The 20,998-nt window shown below is 41.8% G+C and overlaps 1 protein-coding gene across 2 annotated transcripts in view; it reads right to left on the bottom strand.

The window, feature by feature from the left end:
• LOC115358974 (receptor-type tyrosine-protein phosphatase gamma-like) overlaps positions 1-20,998 on the bottom strand; it is a 528,184-nt gene that overhangs the window by 42,734 nt on the left and 464,452 nt on the right. Inside the window, exons 13-14 of one of the 2 annotated variants that reach the window (XM_030051157.1) lie at positions 9,053-9,206; positions 1,573-1,611 (exon numbers count right to left, since the gene is read on the bottom strand). In XM_030051157.1, coding sequence (XP_029907017.1) covers positions 1,573-1,611; positions 9,053-9,206 — 193 coding nt within the window. The remainder of the gene's footprint in view (positions 1-1,572; positions 1,612-9,052; positions 9,207-20,998) is intronic. The other variant, XM_030051156.1, reaches the window with a different exon arrangement.

Below are 20,998 nucleotides of genomic sequence, written 5' to 3'. Positions count from 1 at the left end.
TCCACAAAATCACTCGGTTAAGGTTAGGAAAGGGTTACGTTTAGGCAACTTTGTTTGTTTTATTTGTTTGTTTGTTTGTTTGTTTGTTTTATTTGTTTGTTTGTTTGTTGGTTTATTTGCTAATTTCCGGGTTGTCTTCTTGTAACTGGCTGGTACGACAGTCACATGACCGTCACGCACGAAAACCGAGTTCGACCCCTTGAAAGATGAAAGATGAAACTGTTTTGTTGTTGTTGTTGTTGTTTGTTTGTTTGTTTGTTTGTTTGTTGTCTCTTTCCCAGGTCGTCAGATTCAGTCGGGTTTTATCGCGTGTCGCCGTCACGCCGTTACATTAAATCCACAAAACCACTCGGTTAAGGTTAGGAAAGGGTTACGTTTAGGCAACTTTGTTTGTTTTATTTGTTTGTTTGTTTGTTTGTTTTATTTGTTTGTTTTTTTAGCTCATTTCCGGGTTGTCTTCTTGTAACCGGCCGGTGCGACAGTCACATGACCGTCACGCACGAAAACCAAGTTCGATCCCTTGAAAGATGAAAGATGAGACTGTTTTTTTTTTTTTTTGTTGTTGTTTGTTTGTTTGTTTGTTTGTTTGTTTGTTGTCTCTTTCCCAGGTCGTCAGATTCAGTCGGGTTTTATCGCGTGTCGCCGTCACGCCGTTACGTTAAATCCACAAAATCACTCGGTTAAGGTTAGGAAAGGGTTACGTTTAGTCAAGTTTGTTTGTTTGTTTGTTTGTTTGTTTGTTTGTTTGTTTTTTAGCTAATCTCCGGCTTGTTTTCTTGTAACCGGCTGGTCCTACCTGTGTGTATTTATACTGTATATTTATATGAGTCACATGGGAAATTCCCAGATGTTTCCACGTTGAATTTCTGCTCACGTTTTCCTCCTCCTGGACCAAAACGTTCACAGGAAGCTCACGATCACTTTCTGATTCGAGGGAAGTCGACGCGTCACGACCACGACGTATTTTAAAGTGTGTTTCACGCCGTGTGTCTCACGTGTGTTGTTTTGATGTACCGCTTTCTCCTTATTTACTACATTTTTAAAGTTTTTGCAGTTTTGATACGAGCCTCAGGCGACCGTTGATGCGTATGATGCACCTCGTGACCGACGTCAAATACAAACACATTTTACTTCTTTACAGTGGAAAATAAATGATTTTTCTTGTAATAATAATAATTATTACAAGATTATTATTAATTATTAATTATTATTATTACGGTGTGACTGAGGACAAAATTCCAGGATATTCCGAGGCTTGTCCTGAGGATTTGTTTAATTCCCCGACTTTCCCTGCTTTCTCAAAACGCCACGGCTTTCCAGAAATTCCAGGAAAAAAGTGGCAGCACTGTACACACACACACACACACACACACACACACACACACACACACACGTTTAACATTCACATGCGTGTGTGGTAAACTCTGCTCTCCGTGGCGTGACCACACAGACACACACACACACACTCACACACTGGATCTGCTGCTACAGCTCTGAGTGACAACAAAGTTACTGGCATGTGAGTGTGTGTGAGTGTGTGTGTGTGTGTGTGTGTGTGCCGGCCCTCCCTACCTGTACTTGACACAGAGCAGAGAGCAGAAAGCGTTCATGCTGCTGGCCGAGGGAGCAGAGCGGCTCCTGCTGCTGCTGCTGAGGCAAACTGAGAGCAGCAGCAGGCGGAAGAGGAGGGCTGTCCCGACACACACACACACACGCGCACACACACACACACACACACACACACAGGTCATTCACAAGCTACTTCCTGGTGTGAGGCGAGCTGCGTTCAGGTCACATGGGAATAAACGCCGCTGGAGCTGCTGATCCCGTCTGCACATTTCAACAGTTCGTCTTTTGTTTTTTAGTCTCAAATTCAGGAGATAAAATCTTTTTTTTTTTTTTTTTTTTTTCCCAAACAAGGTTAAAAATCCTCCTGAAACAAAACTCACAGTGGAAATCATCTCATCCCACGGCCAGGTTTGTTTTTGAACCTTGTTTTGAAAAAAAAAAAAAAAACGAAAAATGATTTTGTTTGTTTGTTTGTTTGTTTGTTTGTTTGTTGTTTTTGGCCGTGAAGCCGTCATCATGATGGTTTCTGCCCTGGTTACACGTTGCTAGGCACTTCTTAAAAAAAATATCTACATACTATAGATCATATGAGTAGATTATATATACTAATAACATACATTATAACAGCTATTATGCTACTACAATTACTATTATGTTATTGCTATAATATTATACTGTTATTTTTATTATTACTATACTATTGTATACTATCATCACTAATACACATAGTAATTATACATACTGTAATACATGTTACTCTGATCTTTATAATCATTAGTTGTATTTTTTAATTACAGTAACAAGGCATTATTATATGGGCTATTACACGCTGTATTTATATTCCATAATTATTCACAGTAACTATACTGAATAAGTTCATTGCTTATTCAGTATAGTTTCTGCTGTTTTTAATCTGCTTGGTGTTTACTGTTTTTAGGTTTTTTGCTACGTTTATGTTGTCAGTGGCCACATGCAGCGCACCCGCCTGCATGGTCTCATTTTATGTTGTATTTTTATTTATTTTTATCTATTCATTTATTTTTCGAGCTCTTTGATCAGCGAGGAATGACATTTCGTTCAGCCGTACATTTTGTATGAGGGTGAATGACTTGGGCCGACTCTTCTGAACCAAAATTTTAATCACTGTGGTTTCAAATTTTTTTTATTTTTTTTTATTTTTTTTCTGTTTTAGTTTGCAGAGGGAGTGAACACACAGTGGAAAATAAATTGGTTGTTATTTTTAGTGAATAACTAGTTTGTTTCTTTTTCTTTTTTTTTTAAGTAAGGTTGACAAAAGTCCATGACATCCTATTACTTCTCCCAAGAATTTATTTAATTCCCCGACTTTCCCTGCTTCCATAACCTGCAGGAAACCAGAGAAAACAAACATCGCAGCCTGAGCCACAAACCCAAACTGCAGCGAGCACTGTCTGTGCTGCCATGGCATTTTTTTAAAGCTGCGATCACAAAACAACTTACACGATGAAAATCCATCATTTGGTTTGTTTTATATGAAATGGATTTACAGATGTTTCCTTTGTGGTGAAATTACAACAGCAAAAAAAAAAAAAAAAAAAAAAAAAAAAAAGCTCTGAGATAAAGCTGTGTTTTCTGGTTGTGTTTCCTAGTAGAAAGCTTGCACTTGTCATCTTTCCCACGGGCCCTGAACGCACCGGCAGACTGGAACCAGTTGGGGAATGTGGGCGGGGCTTGGCCGGCGGCTCTGTGGCCAATGGGACGGCGGCGTGGGAAGAGTTAATGTGGAGCGCAGGGCTCTGACCTGAGCTTTGCTCCACAATAGGATTAAATTACCCAAACACGCCCCCAGCACCTGCCACCAGCCTGTGTGTGTGTGTGTGTGTGTGTGTGTGTGTGTGTGTGACTGAGTGAGAGAGAGAGAGAGAGAGAGAGAGAAGTGTTAATGTGTGTGTGTAAATCACATAATTGCTCAACACTACCAAACACACATCAACATATCCACACACACACACACACTCACACACACACACACACACACACACACACACACACACACACACACACAGAGTGGACAATACACACATCTGATCCCAGATCTGTTTGAACTACAGTGCGTCAGGGTTTATGTGTGTGTTTAGTTGCCAAATGCTGATAATGAAAATTTAAAAAATAAACCTGATTAAATACGTACGCATGAATAAATATGATTTTAGTAACAAAGAGCTTCATTTACGTCCCACAAGAGACACTCAGATATTGCTCTTCTCAAGTTTTTTTTGTAAATAATTTTAATTAAGTTTTTTTTTCTAGGATATACACATCACACACACTCAGTGTTTACTTCATCAGCTCCACCTGTATAATCTAATCGAATCTAATCCAATCCAGCTGTTGGGCCATAAAGTTTCCTCTCCTGCTGCCTGTAATGCTCAGTTTGTCTTGTTGTCACGGTAACAGAGGTGTTCATTCACTTCTGTGTTTGGCATTGAGCTCATAGTTAGTGCTGCTGTTGGACTGGACTGCACTTTACTGACAGCTGTTTCCAATATTCTGTCCCCCCTCACTGTATGTCAATACTGAGGGACGAAAAATCAGAAATCCCTCTGAGTATAAAGTAGTCCAGTAGCAGACCTCTGCAAACTACAACCTCAGCAATAAACACAGAATTAAAGTGACAGTGATGCAGTGTTTGATTGCTCTGACAGGCTCACAGCTCCTCGCTGATCACTCTGTGGTAATAAAATGCCTGTAAAATGATTTCCAAAGTGTGGGCGGGGGTCCTCCTGGGGGACCACCTGGACAGGGTGCTGGGGCAGCCGCCGCAAAATGAGGTTTTCAGTACACTCACACACATACACTCATCTGATGAACAGCACAAGCGCAATACAACCAGATGGACAAGTGAAAATTCACCGAAGCTATATTTATTTATTTATTTATTATTGTGCAATATACCTGTGTATTATTTTAAACTTTATTTATGCCCTTTTTATGCTGATTTTTGGTGCTGCAAACTAAATTTCGTTGTGTTTTTTTAATATACAATGACAATATCTCTCTCTGTCTATCTATCTATCTATCGATCTATCTATCGCTAACTTTCATGTTCCTTCCTTTTCCCTCCAGTCCCAACATACAGACACATACAGTCATGCACACAGTCATATATAACAACCAAAACACTGTCAGATTGAGGCTTTGGCCTTTTGGAGTTCTGAATTTATAAGTTCATACTAAATAAAATCTAATAACCCTTTATGTCCTCATGTTGCTTAAAGCCCTGATGGTGTCCACACCTTTACTGTTGGTGTAAGCGGCCATGCAGTGCATTGTGGTAGCGTTGCATTGTGTTTTGGTGTCTCCTCATTTGCATAAAAATGAGGTCTAGGCTACTTTATGCAAATTAGGGGGCGTCCCGCTCCGACTTGCCACTTCACTTCTGCAAACTCCCGGGAAACTTTTGACCGACCCATCGTGGATCTGAAACAGAAGACAGACTCACCGCTGCAGGGTTTATTTCTGCCTCACATGTTTTCACAAACTAAACAGTTTTTTTTTTTTGTGCATTTTACATTATTTTATTCTATTAAAATTATAATTGTATTATTATTTTATTTTATTTTATTATTTTATTTTAATATTTTTATATATTTTATTTATTCTATCCTATTTTGTTTTATTATTATTATCATTATTACTATTATTACTTTACTGTATCTGATTTTATTTTAATTGATCTTATCTTATTTTATCGTGTTATCCTACTGTATTTTTTACCTTTTTATTCTGCTTTTGTTGTGTTATTTTGTGGTGTTTTATCTTGCTGTGCAGCACTACTTTATTGATTCCCCCTGGGGATCAATAAAGTATTCTGATTCTGATCTGATTGCTGTGCAGCACTTTGGAAAACCTTGTGTTTGTTAAATTGTGCTATATAAATAAAGTGGATTGGATTGGATTGGATTTTTTTTTTTTATGTAAAGTTTCCAAAAGAGTGGTTTGAAATCCAAGGAAGGAACAGCCCACTAGTGAAGCGTTCGTCCAATCAGGTGCAGCCAGGAAGTGTTTGCACGGTCGTAGGAGGGATCTGAACCCGATAACAGGAACGTGTTGGCTAGAGGAAATTAATAAAGGCAGTTTCTTGATTTGTATCAGGTTCCTGTACGGAGAGCAGCTGTCAGTCAAACCGCCTGAAGCGTCCAAAGTGTCTCGGTGTCTCGGTGTCTCGGTGCGACACTGAGAGGAATGCCTTCCATAGAAATGCGACTCTTAAGGGGGAATCAACCTTACCTGTAAACGATGCCTCAAAAAATGCAACGTTTATCTGCATCTCGGTTGTGATGTGAATTCCTAAAAAAAAAAAAAAAAAAGCCCTGTTGTCTGCACCAAGGATATAAAATCACTTCTTAGCTTGGAAGCTTTTATTTCCCGCACAGTGAGCCACAGCGGAGGCTTCAGGTATAATGCTGTTTGTTTTCAGCTGCATCATTTCATCAAGCTTTAATTAACACAACAAAAGCCTCGGCGTCCTCGGGCGGCACCACTCAGAGGACAAATTCACGCTAAACAACTCCCAGTGACTCCCGACTTGCCATAAAAGTGTGCAGCGCTGTTTACAGTTTAGCAACATAATAAATTGACTTTGTTATGGAGATGGGTATCGCTGCACACTGGTACACACAGGCACACACACACACACACAGCCAGCCCCGCTGTTTACAGCTTCAGCGGTGCTATCCAATCCCCTGAGAAACATGATAGGTGCAAACTTGCTTCTGGAAAACACTCCTCACTCAGCCTCCACATGTAAATACTAATATAAAAAATGTTCAGCTCAGTTTTCAAGTGGTGATTGCTGCAAGGGAACTTGAGTTTTGGAGATTAATCCTCATGTCTCAGACTTCCTGACGCCGGGCTTCACCAACGAGGAGATTTCTGCTGTCAAGTGTAGGGAACGTTGGTAACACTTTACAATACGAGTACAACAATTAACTTTAGTTAACGTTAGTTAATGCCGTAATGGTTTATTAACTGTTAGTTAATTTATTTATTTTATTTATTTATCCTTTATTTAACCAGATAAAACTCATTGAGATAAAATGCAATCTCTTTTTCAAGAGTGACCTGGCCAAGATGGCAGCACATTAAAGACATGACCAAACAAGTTCCATGACATGGGAAAACAAAACAAACAGAAAACAATTACAAGGCTTCGATGTAGTTGGCAGCAAATGAGTTCAAGGACAGGAGCATTTCCCACAAAATTCACACTCCAGATCCTGAAGGGTGTCCTTAAAGGCACCGAAATAAACTAAATCTGGAAGCTTCAGGGTAGTTTGGAGGGTGTTCCAATCTGCAGGGGCAGCATATTTAAATGCCATTTTGCCTTTCACCACACTAATGTTAATAATATCTACAATAACCCTTAAATAACATATAAATTAATACCTCAGCATGAACAGCATTAGTACATGATTCTTAGACACATTAGTTAACGGTTAGTTAACTGTTACTTAATGTTTATTACCTGTTACTTCATGTTTATTACCTGTTACTTCATGTTTATTACCTGTTACTTCATATTCATTACCTGTTACTTAATGTTTATTACCTGTTACTTCATGTTTATTACCTGTTACTTCATATTCATTACCTGTTACTTAATGTTTATTACCTGTTACTTCATGTTCATTACCTGTTACTTCATGTTCATTACCTGTTACTTCATGTTTATTACCTGTTACTTAATGTTCATTACCTGTTACTTCATGTTCATTACCTGTTACTTCATGTTTATTACCTGTTACTTCATGTTTATTACCTGTTACTTCATGTTCATTACCTGTTACTTCATGTTTATTACCTGTTACTTCATGTTTATTACCTGTTACTTCATGTTTATTACGGCATTAACTAACGTTAATTGTTGTACTCTTGTTGTAAAGTGTTACCGGAATGTTTGTTATTATTTTACTTCATGTCCACAAAATGAACGGTTTTCTTCCCGTCAGTCATTTTGTATGAGCTCAAACCCGTCGTGTGTCACTTGTTGCCTAGAAATGACGTTCCCATGCAACTTAAATGCATCCAAATGTATTTTGTCTCAGATAATGTTCACAAATCCGTTTCTAATGAACACACCTTGTATATCATGATTGTTGGCATTTTAGCCGTTTTCGTTTCCCTTGAAATGTGACTGAGAATGTAGTTTAGTTGCATGAAAATGTGATTTTTAGGAGACAGGGCTCCTTGGTGAACGCTCACGCTGACTGAGAGCAAACAAAGTCTAACTTCTCTCACAGAGTCATGTCAGCTTCAGAGCGGCTGCGGGAGATTCCCAGTCGCTGCCTGGAAGTTTCTTAAGTGTTTCGGACAGATGTGTGAGAGGAGGGGTTGAATGTGACTGACCTCGGGCGGGGCAGCCTTGATTGACAGCAGCAACACACTGCTTCACATCCACACAGACACACACAGTCACACTGGGAGCTTCCACGGTCCAGCGGCTCCACTGCTGCCATTTCCCAGCCGGTTACCGGGGATTTGAACCTACCACCACCCCAATTCAATTCCCTGTGTACAGCTTTTTGTGTATTTTTTTTTAAGTCAGCAATTAGCAATGGCTTTTCCTTGCAGTTATGGTTAAAGTACTGTCTTTCACGTAAGGGATTATCGATATGTAGGAGTGTGTTTGCAAAGAGCCTCCGCGTCGTGCTTTAACACCGTTTAACACACACCTACTCATTGATTATCCCACTCAAACTATGATTATTTACCAACGATAGAAAGAGGAGAAAGCAATATAAAAAAAAAAAAATCCCACTGGTGTGTTTTCCTTCCCGGTCGTTTATCAGTTTTAGGTTATTTTCTTCTATTGTTTAAACTGTTCATATAGTGTTTTTCTACATTCCTTGTTTATAATGTTTATATTGCTCTTTGGTACTTATTATCTGTATATACTGTTTATAGTGTAAATTATGCTTCATATCTTGCTATCCACTTTGCTGCTGTAATACGTGAAATTTCCCCACCGTGGGACTAATAAAGGAATATCTTATCTTATCTTATCTTAAAACGCTTCACATATTTTAAGCGCATTTCGAAAAATCCGATAAAAGAAAATGTGAGTGATTGTGGGTTTCCACTGACTGCGTTGTGTGAATTATCCTGAAAAGTTCCAGTTCAGGTTTATTAAAATCCTCCGTCCTTCCCAATACCTGCAGCTCTCTGGTGGCTGTGCAGGGAGTGAGTGTTCTCTGACAGGTGAGCCACGACACACACCTGTCCACAGAGCAGAGGAATCGCTCCCCGTCTCACCGCCTCCACTCATTATTCAAGTTTTTTTGTTTTATTTTGTTGTTTCCATCCACCTTTTATACTGCGATGCTTCAAGATGCAAATAAAAATACGCTGATGGAAACACGGCTACTGAAGGATAAATTCACACCGTTCATTTTACTCCTACCTGAGTAAAATACAGCACACTCATACTCATACTCATCCTCACCTCCAGTAGACGAGCACGGCCAGCAGCAGGACGAGGCAGAGGAAGGTCAGAGCTGAAACCACCACCAGGGGAACCAGCCACTCCACCCGGCCCAGCCCCGGCCCCGAGCCGGGCCGAGCCTGCCGCGTCAGGTTGGTCGCCGCGCTGGGACGGTCTGGAAGGTAAAGACGGAGAGATTAATGAGGGGGGAGGAGGGGCGGAGCGAGGTTTGGTGTGCAGTCTGACAGGGCAGAGGAGACACAAGGTTGGTTTCCATCCAAATATATCGAAATTTTTGAGCGAATTTTGTCAAAATGCGCAAAAGAAAATGCGAATTTATGCCTGTTTCCATTAGTTTTGTTTTGCAATTATTGAGAGGAGAGTGCGCCGTGAGATGATGTCATCAGATAGCGTCTGTGTGTCGACTGAACAACAACAAACACTCAGCTGACACTCAACAGCTGATCAGGGACAGATTCCTGCTGAACTTGTCGGCTCTTGGGAAAAGTCTGTTTACTATTTTGGCAGTGCTAATTTTGTACCGAACCATCCGTAATAAGGAATAAGAGACTAATAATAATAATAACAATAACTAATAATAAGACTGTAGTGTAGAAGTGTGACGTGGTATCTGGTCCAGTCATCGTTTATTCGCAAAACCTGTTTCCACAGCAAAAAGTCGCATTTTCTTTTATCGATACGCTGAGAAATCCACCCCCTCCAAGCGTAAAAACTTTTTTGCGAATTTTCGAATTCCTGGCGTTTCCATCCAAGTTTTTTTTTTTTTTTTTTTCGCAATTTCTGAAAATGCGAATAGAAATAGGTGGATGGAAACCCGACTACAGAGGCCCTGTTTACACCTGGTATGAAAATGTTAAAGCGTCACGTGGATCAAGAAAAACACGTTAAAGATAAAAATCCGCCCACGAGTTGAAATTGTCACCGAGCCTTGTCTTCACTTCTGATAGCTTCTCCCCTCTGGCCGCCGAGCTTTACTCTGCAGCAGCTGCCCTTGCATTTGTCAAGATCCATACATCCCAGTTTCAAATCAACCTTTTGGCATCCTGGAATGATGCACAAAGAAACAAACAAACAAACAAAAGCCAAGAGTCACAAAAGTCAGTCAGTCCGTCTGAGTTGTGAGGCTGAACTGATTTACCACAAATCAGATCATCGTCCCATCCACGGAACTAACTAATGTTTAATAGTTATAGCTTCAAGTTAATGATGTTAGTGATGATACAGCTTTTTTTGTACACTCAGCCGGGCCGCTGGGTAAACAAATAAAGGAAAGGAAAGTAATAGCAAACACACTGCAAAAACTCAAAATCTTACCAAGATTATTTGTCTTATTTCAAGTCAAAAATGTCTTATTCCTTGTCAAAATATCTCATTACACTTAAAATAAGACATGATCACCTCAGAAGTAACTTGTTTTTACACAATTGTCTCTTGTTTCAAGTGAAAATTTGCTTGTTTCATTGGCAAAATTTGTTTCTTGTTTCTAGCTAATTTTCACTTATTTCAAGTGAATTTTCACTTTTTCCACTGGCAAATTTTGCCAATGAAACAAGCAAATTTTAATTTTCACTTGTTTCAAGTGAAGTTTCACTTGAAACGAGAGACAATTGTCTAAAAACAATTTACTTCTGAGGTGATTATGTCTTATTTTAAGTGTAATGAGATATTTTGACTAGAAATAAGGCATTTTTGACTTGAAATAAGACAAATAATCTTGGTAAGATTTTGCGTTTTTGCAGTGCATCTAAAGTAAGAGGTTAGTTATTTATCAGTCCCAAACTGTACTGGTTATTTTAGTTGCACTGCTTGGTGATGCAGGTCGTGTTCAGACTGCAGGCAAACCAGATCTGTTCCTCAGATCAGATCTCGAAGACAGACTCTCCACGCCGTCATTAGCCAGTGATCAGATCGGATTTATGTATCCAGACATCACCGACCTATTCGCATTGGGTTGCTATGGTAACGACGTCAGTAACCTCGTGTGCTGGTGACGCAGGAGAACTGTGCAGAAGCTTCGGGCAGACGGTTTATTTCAGCAGTCTGCTGTCCTCGGTGTCGTCCTCCGTGTGTCTCTGCCGGCAGCAGCAGGGACTCTGCTCAGCCGCTCAGCCGGGCTTCAGCACTCGGGATCTGACGCCGTCGCTGTGTGTCGCGCTGGGAGTGACGTAACACACACTCTGACATCCTGTTTGAGCGTCCAGAGCAGGGGTCACCAATCATGTGCCATGGAGGGCCGAGAGGCTGCAGGTTTTCATTCCAACCAAGACCTCCACCAGGTGATTTCACTGATTAGCTCCTCCTTTCTGATACAAGGTGAGGTGATCAGTGAAGTCACCTGGTGGAGGTCTTGGTTGGAATGAAAACCTGCAGCCTCTCGGCCCTCCATGGCACATGATTGGTGACCCCTGGTCCAGAGCGTACACACTGAGCCGGATCTGCAGAAATCTGACTGGAATCGCATTTCAAACCTCCTCCTGATCAGTTTGGATCTGATCTGCAAAAATCACATTCCACGTGGGTTTTGGCTGTCCACACTTTCTAAAATCAATCTGGATACAATCTGGATCTGACAAAACCAGATTTGGCCTGCCAGTCTGAACAGGGAGCCTTAGTTGCTGTTGTTGTTGTTGCTGTTGTTGTTGTTGACCCTGCCTACCACACCGCCTGACGTCACGCCTACAGAGATCCAATCAGCAGAATCCAGATAAGGAGAACACACGTTAATGCAAGTCCTGACATCAGATCTCAGCATCTAGAGAACAGATCCAGATCCAGATCCAGAGATCACATCTTAATGCCAGGAGAGTGGCTGAAGGATGGGTGACGAGCATAAAGGAAGGAGGAAAGAGAGGATAAGGGGTGTATGGGTCGGAAAATGGAGACTGGAGTGCTGAGGAGTAAAAAGAAAGTGCGGAGCTCGAGAGGAAGAATAAGAGAACAGGCAGGCAGAGAGGACGGAGTTAGTCTTATTAATATCTTCATCAATAATTCATCTTTGATATTACTTTCTCCATATGACATTCAGGGACTTTGAACGCGAGTGTTTCAGACTTGCACATATTTGCCTTAGAACTTCGTTCATTCAAAAAGACCAGAAATCAAAGTCAAACGCTCCTTTAGGTGCATTTAAATATGAATTTCCCCTCAACCGGCATGCCGTCTTAAATAAGTAAAAACATTAAAGCTGCACAAAGTGGCGAGATTTTTATGGAGAAATACACCCCGTCTTGTCATCCTAAATCATGACGCCGGGCTGCGACAGAGAGAAGCCGCCGCTCGCTGAGACGCCGTGCCTTCAGCCCGTCTGTCCGAATTTAAATTCCCTGAAGTGACAAATCAAAGGCGCGAAATCTCAGAATGTTTCCCGAGCGGCAGCGAGCGAGTGGAGGGAAAGATGCCTGAGCGTCTTCACCACCTCCACCGAAACCACAAACCGACAAAAAGAAAAGGTTTCCTCACATCACCGAACACGATTTCTGCGTCACAAAGTCCTCAGCAGTCAAGCAGTTACCGCCTCCTGCCACTTGGGGCCGCCAGCGTGCTGATTTAACACCCGAGGGCTTCGTGCTGCAGTTTTTCCAACCTCAAGTTTTCTGTTTCGAAACGATTTTAACAGCAGAAGCTAATTCATAACCTGTCTCAGGCTTAATATTAGATAATTAGATGTGAGCTAAGTTCCTCCTAATGAGCTGCGCTGGTGTAAATAAAGTTATTATATAATGTTCTGGCAAAGCTACTAACAGCCGGCCAGGTGAGACTCAACTCCTGACAAAACCAACTTTTTTTTTTTTTTTTATTTGAATTTGAATCAAAATCAAGAGCCGAAAAGTTATTTTCACAGTTCTGTTGAGTCTGTTGTTCCAGATAAATCCAGAAATGTCGTGTACCCAGTAAAGGCTGGACTCCCCACCAGTGTCTGAACCTGAACTGACGTCCAAAACCACATTTAGTTTGTTTGCATCACTTTGCAGCAGGGACTCTCAACCTTTTCCAAGCCAAGGACCATCTGTTTGTCATTATAATGTGAGACAAAAAAGGTTCTCACAATCTCTTTTGTTTGTTAAACAAGTGCTGACGCTAACATCAGTGTTTCTTAAGAACTGAATGAAATGCATTTTTCAGGGATTGGATGGCGAGCACTTTCATCTGTTGTGGAAAACGTGTCAGAAACTGGCCCTTATCGCCAGTCGACCTGGAAACCCAGAGCTCCTCTGAACGGCCTCGCTCTCTAGTTTGTGTCTGTAAAGTCTGATGAGGCTGTGATTCTCCTAGAGGTCACTAGAGGTCATTTTCTCCAGCGACGTCCAGTTTGACCAAAGTCTCTGCCTGCAGTGAAATGGCTGCTATGGGGGCCAACATCATCACACAGGAATCAAATGTGGCTCATTGAATCCACAAGAGTCTCAGCTTTCCAGTCAAAGCCAACTGATGCAGCTCCAAGACTGTTTAGGCCCCAGTCTGCACACACACACCATTTTACAACAGGCCACAAGAACACATGTGGACTGCAGGCTTTGGGGCCCAAACTGCATGGGATTAGCAGAAGGTGGGCGTGTCTGCAAAGGGGAGAGAACCCATTTTCATTCACACACCTGGAGGTCAGAGGTCAAGGGACCCCAACAGGAAAAAGCCATGCCACTTTGAAGCAATATTTAGCCACCTTATCAATAACCTAGCATGCCCTACAATGGGCTCCTTAGGTCGTCTAGTTTCTGCCAGCAGCATCTTCACTTGGGCTGTGGAGACGAAGAGGTTAAATTCATAAAACACCGAAAGAGTTCAGTGAGCCGCAGCGAACACACAGACCAGCAGCCGAATCACAACACGTCACTAAACACTGCAAGGCCCCTTTCCACCCCGCCACAACCACATGCAGCCCTCGGTAATCTGAATAATGTCTTGGATTAAACTCGCCTACCCAGTTCAGCTGCGGCGGCCGTGGCGTTGCCGTGGCTGACGTCGGCCCCCATGGCCTTCACGCTGCAGCTTCGCCTCGAGCCAAACGCTGCAGAAGGCCCAGCCCCGGCGCTGCAGCACAGCTGGCTAGCATCGCTGCTACCTCGGCCTGGCTGCCCCGAACGCACACACAGACACACACACACACACGCACACACACACACACAGCGAGAGAGCAGGAAGCATGGCCAGAGATGCTGCCTGCCTCTATTCTCTGCTCTTTTCCTTCCACTTCCCTCTTATGATTACGCCAGTGCCCAGAAAAAACAGCATCGCTGGCAGCATGCACATCCCCCCTCCCCTTTCCCCCCACACTAATGTGCACTGAGATATATACAGGCACTAACACATACAACACACACACACACACACACACATATAGCTATAAATGGAGCAGAGGGTATTTTCCCCTGCAGCTGCGTCTAGCCTCCAAGCTTCATCTCCTCTCACCACGTCTGAAAGTAGGCCAGCACTCAGATGAGAGCAGGAGGAGAGAGAGAGAGAGAGAGAGAGAGAGAGAAGGAGGGAGGGGGGAGAGAAATGGGACAGAAGAAAAAAGACAATGGGCTAAAGAGATGGAGAGCAGAGCGCGATAAGGAGAGAGAGAGAGGGAGAGGGTTTGAACAGAAGAGGAGAGGTGCTGCAGCTCCGTCACATATCTGACTTTCCCGTCTCAGATCCCGTTTCCGTTCGCCCCGCGCGGCGCTCGGAGCGGCGTTCCCCACCGTGGGAACCGCCGCACCGGTCCATGACTTTTCCATGACTTTCCAGAATCGAGCTGGCCCACTTTCACGAGCCAAACTCTGAGCTCCTTCCTGATTCGTTGCTGTTGGTTTTCCACATCGGGCGGAAAAACACCGTCCTCTAACGGGAAGAGGGTGCGGAGAAAATTGGGAAATATAATCTGGTTCGTCCTGCAAAGTGACCTGTTTGTCAAATCCTGACCGTGAGCACCAACATGAATATAATCTTTTAAATTTGAAATATTTGCACCCAGTCATTATCCGCTATGTGTAATCAGCAAAATAAAAGGTACGATAAATTGATAATCAATGAAAATGAATGACTAATGATAAATTAAGTATGGGCTGGAGGTAGAGGAGAAACCTTTACCTCAAAACAGCAAAAGGTCAACATGGAATGTAGATTTTTTTTTTCTAGAAAGATGGAAAGAGCAGGTATTTGATTTTCCTCTGGGAGGTAAATGTCAAACCTGTCTGCTGTGTATTTGTTGCGTTTCTCTTTCTCCGCTTTATGTAATTCTACATCATGTGTTATCGTCACGAGCCAACATGCCGTTTCTCGTTGATTGGTCGGCTACAAATGGATTGATTTAAAATTTTAAAAAAACTGAAAGTAGCCTAAAATATAAAAATATATGTCACCTGGGGTCATGTTGATGTTAGCAAAAAAATAATCCGGCTTGTGTGAAGGTCTCATTCGAATGTGGCCCACGACTTAATATGAGTCGGACACCCCCAATCTAAAAAAATATACAAGTAGATTGTGATACATTTTCCAAGAAGGGGTGTATAAACCTAAAAAACATGGAAATACCCAACGTTTGAGTAGTTTGGGATAGAATGAGGGACTCGTTTTGGTTGTGCCGTCCTGCCGTGTATAAACTGGGAATTGTAGTCATGTACATCAGATTACGTGATAACATGGTTTATAGGAGCTTGGACACCCTCCAGCAGCCATACTGCAGGTTAGGCAACAGCTGACTGTGTTCCTAAACATCTCAAGAAAAGCGAACGGACATGATTTCAGTGTTTTTCACAGAGAAATGATCCCTACACTGCAAAAAGTCAAAATCTTACCAAGATTATTTGTCTTATTTCAAGTCAAAAATGTCTTATTTCTAGTCAAAATATCTCATTACACTTAAAATAAGACATGACATGATATTAGCTTGAAACAAGAAACAAATTTTGCCAATGGAACAAGCAAATTTTTACTTGTGACACAAAGTGAACAAGTAAAAATTTGCTTGTTCCTAAATTTTAAGTATATTTTTTAAGTGTAATGAGATATTTTGACTAGAAATAAGACATTTTTACTTGAAATATGACAAATAATCTTGGTAAGATTTTGACTTTTTGCAGTGTATATTCCCTCAGCCCTGTGCTCTGTTGGGGTTCAGGGTTTGGGTTAGCGGCTGTAACAAGACATTAAACCGTTTGATGCCATACGTCTGGTTGGACACTCTTGTGATTAGCCAGCAGATGTGTGTTAAAACCTTGACTTTCGGGCGTGTGCGACTCGCGTAGCTCACCTGTCTGCTGTGGCGTTTCTAGTGTGTGTGGCTGTTTCGAGTGTGTACCGCACCCGGTCTATGGATCATGAGGCCGTCTGGGTGTGTTGTTCTGTGTTCTGCTCCTTGCTCTTTGCACCCGTTCGGAGCTACGGAACGGACTGAGTGCAGATCATGGCGTCTTCCCTGGGAGGATGACCTTCACTCGGGAGTTTCTCCCGTCACTCCGGACAAGCAACAGTGTTGTGCCGGCGGCAACAGGTGGTCAGGAAGGCTAGGAGCATCATGAACCAACCTCACCATGGTCTATCTGAACATGGTGAGATCTATTCCTCTGTGTAAAGCCAACCAGTATTCCAAGTCCTTCATTCCTTCGTCTATTAGCTTATTAAACTCAGTGGGCGTTCATCGTATGTGATCAATGTCCCCTGATTCACTATCTATTTAGTTATTTATTTATTTTTAAACTAGTTTTCTTCTTTATGTACGTTTACAGACGTTCTCGGGGTCCGTCTACTGGCTGTGCTTGGCATGTGATGTGACTTGGTGTGTATTTGTGTGTTTTTTATGCGAATGAATTGCCCATCATGGGATCGACAAAGTCCTCAGAATCTGAATCTGAATATAAAACGTAGTTCAGCTCAACTTTAATCAACTTTAAGTCATCCGCTACCCAACGTGTAACCGTAGCAACATTAAAAAGCACAGCACAGCGCCAAGTTATCGGCTTGATAAACTAATGACCAGCGGGATTGCTTGTATTGTTTCCTGCTCTTTCCTTTGTAATGGTGGTAAAAGACCATGGAGTAAGCGGGATAATCAGCGAGTAGGTGTGTGTTCAATGGTTTTAAGGAGGCAAAGAACGCTGGCTGGTTGCCTCGGTGAAGTGCCTGTGTTTAACACACACCCACTTGTTGATAATCCCTTCCTTCCTAGCTGCTGAGCTTGCAAACACAAACCAAAACCAAACTGTGTCCAGGCCGGCTGAGCCGACCCTCACGGCCCCGCTCCACCAACAAGAAGCTGGAGCTAGAAAAGAGCTGGTGCTTGTGCCAGGCCATTACGTCTCTGTGCACATCTCTGTTTTCCCAGCAACACGTAAACAGACGTGTGCTTTCACCGTCCCAGTGCAGCTACTGGTGCATGATGGGAGAACAACCTCCTCACAGCACCGTAAAAAGTGTCAGAGGCTGCTAAAATCTTTTAACGCAACTGTTTCGGCGTCATCGACTCGACTTTTTAGCTCATGTTTTACAGTTTTCAGCAGGATCTCCACTCGGCTGTCAGAAACACTGATCTGATCCAGAATCATATGTGGTTCTGTTGGTTCTCTGCTGTTGCTGCTGTGGAACCACTTTTCCCGACCGAGAGCCGATTCTGTGGCTGTCAAAAAATGAAGAACTGGTTCGAGATCAGGCTTCTAACCGGCCCTCAAACTGGCTTGGTGGGAAAGGGAGTCGAGACGAGAGCTAAAGACAGTTTACTGAGGCGCGCTGAGCTGCATTTGGAAACAAATCTTACCTGGTCCCACTATTCACATTTACTGAGAACATAACTGAGCGGATCTACAGACACGCCACAACAAGCCTTTTCTTTTTCTGTTTCTAGCCTGGTTGTTTTATATTTAGGCGTTAGAAAATTCTCCACTGGATGTCTGTGATGGTGCAATATAGGAGATTTGTGATGCAACTGCAAAGCCTCTCAGCCTCACAAACTGGTCCACGGGTCTGCAGCGGGCTGACGCCTTCACTTCTTACAAAGTTCTTACAACTTCCAGCCTGTGCCCTCGAGTCCCACCTGCCTCAAACAGCGAATAAATCTGACGAATGAGTTTTGACAAAGAGATTGAGGGAGCCATTTACAGGCAGTATCACAAGATTACCTTTTGTTCATAATAATGTCTGGCTTTACCCTTGGACTGCTTTCCGAACCTCTCGAAATGGAATTGATGTCCCATGGTGTTTGGTTGGCTAATGCAGTGACACTTTCCTCCACTCTGCATCGGCTGCCATTCATCACCACTTACCGCACCTGTGTGTGTGTGTGTGTGTGTGTGTGCTCCCACGTGTCCAGACATACCATGTGAGTCATCCCAGACAGGAAGAGTACATTATCATTAGTGTGTTTAGGCCTCACATCAAACTCTGTTATCCTCCCCTCCTCTTCAGTGATGGGTCATTTGGCCAAGTATTTAATAAGATTTTATCCAGATGTGTCAATTCACTAAACCCTAAGTTACTTCACCTAATAGCCTATCATTATCTTAAATAAAAACTTATTATATTGAAAGACTAAATATCTAGTGGGTCGATGAAAAAGTTCAAAAATTAGACGACAGGTCACCAAACTATTGGCTCACTCATATCTTTTTTTTTTTTTTCGCTTTCAAATAGATTTCTGTCAAGTGTTGCTTGATCTTTGCTCTCCCTTATAATGATAAAAAACTGCCAAATCAAATCTGTGCTCACTCGCCATACCCAGCCCTATGATTTTCTTCCACACACACACACCCCGTTATCTGAGGGGATTTTTGCACTTAGATACAAGTGAGGAGAATTGCATAAGCATTGATATTACAGTTATGGGGAGATAACAGTGGAGAGAGTGAAATTATGATCAAAGAAGTCATTCTTCTAACCATCTCCCACTACGCTGACTTTTAGTGAGAAGAGATAACAGTAATTCTGCTTAACCCTTTTGAGTGAATTATACCACTTTATAAAAAGGCATTACAATAATAGTCAGCATTATTTTCACATAAATAAAAACCCTTGATGCCTCTTTTCAGCGCTGATTGATGTAATAGTGTTTCAGCCTTTTCGCAGAAAAAACCACTGCCGTCTACCATTAGGCACTTAAAAGAAAATAAAAACCTTATCACAGCACGGATCCAGTTCAGATAAAAAACTGTTTGGACTCATTTTGTGCTTAGAACCGAGGTCATGTTGTCAATGAAATCTCATGTTCAGGGGCTTTTTGTGGAGCCTTGGATGTCATGGAGATTAATAACTTGGATGAATGGTTTATTTTATTTATTTTTTTCAGGGTTCTCGCAAAAAGGCCTGATGTGATCTTTAACTGAAAAGACATAACCACAGCAGCATTTTATCCTCTGTGTCTTCAGTATTTGAGTGTCTAAAGCTTTGACGTGGCATCCCTGACAGGTTTAAATCTGGTAAACAGCACAGATAACACAATGCACATGTCATTTTTATTTATAAACACATGTAGCCCAAAAAAAAAAAAAAAAAAAAAAATGTCATGTCTCCAGAATCTGTCAGAGTCAAGCTTTTCCATGGAGACCCATAGATAACATGATTCATATGTAATTTATATTTGTGAATACACATATATAGCCTGAGACAGAAAAATCCACATTGAAAATGATGCACATCTCCAAAACATTTTGCACTCTCCCCGAAAAATTTTGAGCACATTTCAAGTGTGTACATATGAGCCTGGTCCACTTTTAGCATTATTTATTCACTGCTCAAATTACGGGTGGAACAGCTCCGACTGAATTGGGATTATATTTAGAATATGTTTAGTGCATATATATATTCCCCCCCCCTTTTAGGCCCATAGCCAGTGATTCTCACAGCAGACCAGAATAAAATGATCAAAGTAGATCTTGAATGAGGCTGAACAGAGACGAGTAAGGAGCTGCCATTTCAAATTAAGCTGCGGGACTAATGCCCAAAATCCTTATGTTATACCCCTGCTCATGTTATGATTTCACCATAGGATGAGTAATTGCAAAGGATCGCTTATGAGCGGCAAAGCAAATAGAAATACAGAGGATTTATGTGTATTTTACGCCTTTTTCTGCAAACCTGTCTATTTAAAAGCAATTTTTACTGATCCTGTCTTACCCTACATTAAGAGCGAGCGCATGGAAGACGTTCAGAGGCGGCGTGAAAACATGCAAAGTCAATCGGCGGTGAGGGAGCAGGCCAAGAGGGAGGCGCTTTCCCCCTGCATGTCTGCCCCCTCTACCTGAGCCACAGAGCACAGAACACCTGGCGGCTTCAGGTGAGACGTCAACTTTGTTTGTGTTCAGAGAGAGGAAAATGTCCAGCGTGCATCGGTGACCAATAACACCGAAAACTTTACAAAGCGATATTCCCTAAAGCAGAGGGATTAAAATAATGCATGACAGCGTAAAAAATACGAAGCTCACTCAAACGCACCACTACCGATACCAGTACCGGTATGCATTTTTGTCAGAATCATAATCCAGCTGCAGGTGTTTCAGACAGGCCTCCCTGAAGATGATCATGTTGTTGTTAGGCAAAATTTAAGAGCTGTTATGTGATGTTAATTTCACTGTGTTGATAATTTTACACTGAAATTAATCCTCTGAAACCTGAATGTGTCACCGGAACGCAAAAGTCCCCTCATTTCTTTTAAAAGAATATTTAAAAATCACTGATTTGGCCCGAAAAGATGGAATTTTTTGTTTTTGTTTTGATTGGATGGCACAAAAAAATATTAAAAAGTATTTAAAAATGATAACAAACAACTTACAAAAAAGTGATAGACTTTTTACGGTGTATGAATAACAAAAACTACAATAAACAATGATATAAAAATGCAAAAATGTATAAATAGCATTTTTAATAATATAGCATATTTAAAAATATATTTCTGAATCAAACTTGAGGCTATGAAATTGGCCATGAAGAAAGGAAATTGACGCAGTGCTGGAATACGTGTATCCTCGTTGTTTAGATGGG

This window comes from Myripristis murdjan, chromosome 5 (genome assembly GCF_902150065.1).
Source record: "Myripristis murdjan chromosome 5, fMyrMur1.1, whole genome shotgun sequence".
NCBI lineage: Eukaryota > Metazoa > Chordata > Actinopteri > Holocentriformes > Holocentridae > Myripristis > Myripristis murdjan.
The sequence above is the reverse complement of the archived record's forward strand: the minus strand, read 5'-3'. Positions and strand labels throughout refer to the sequence as shown.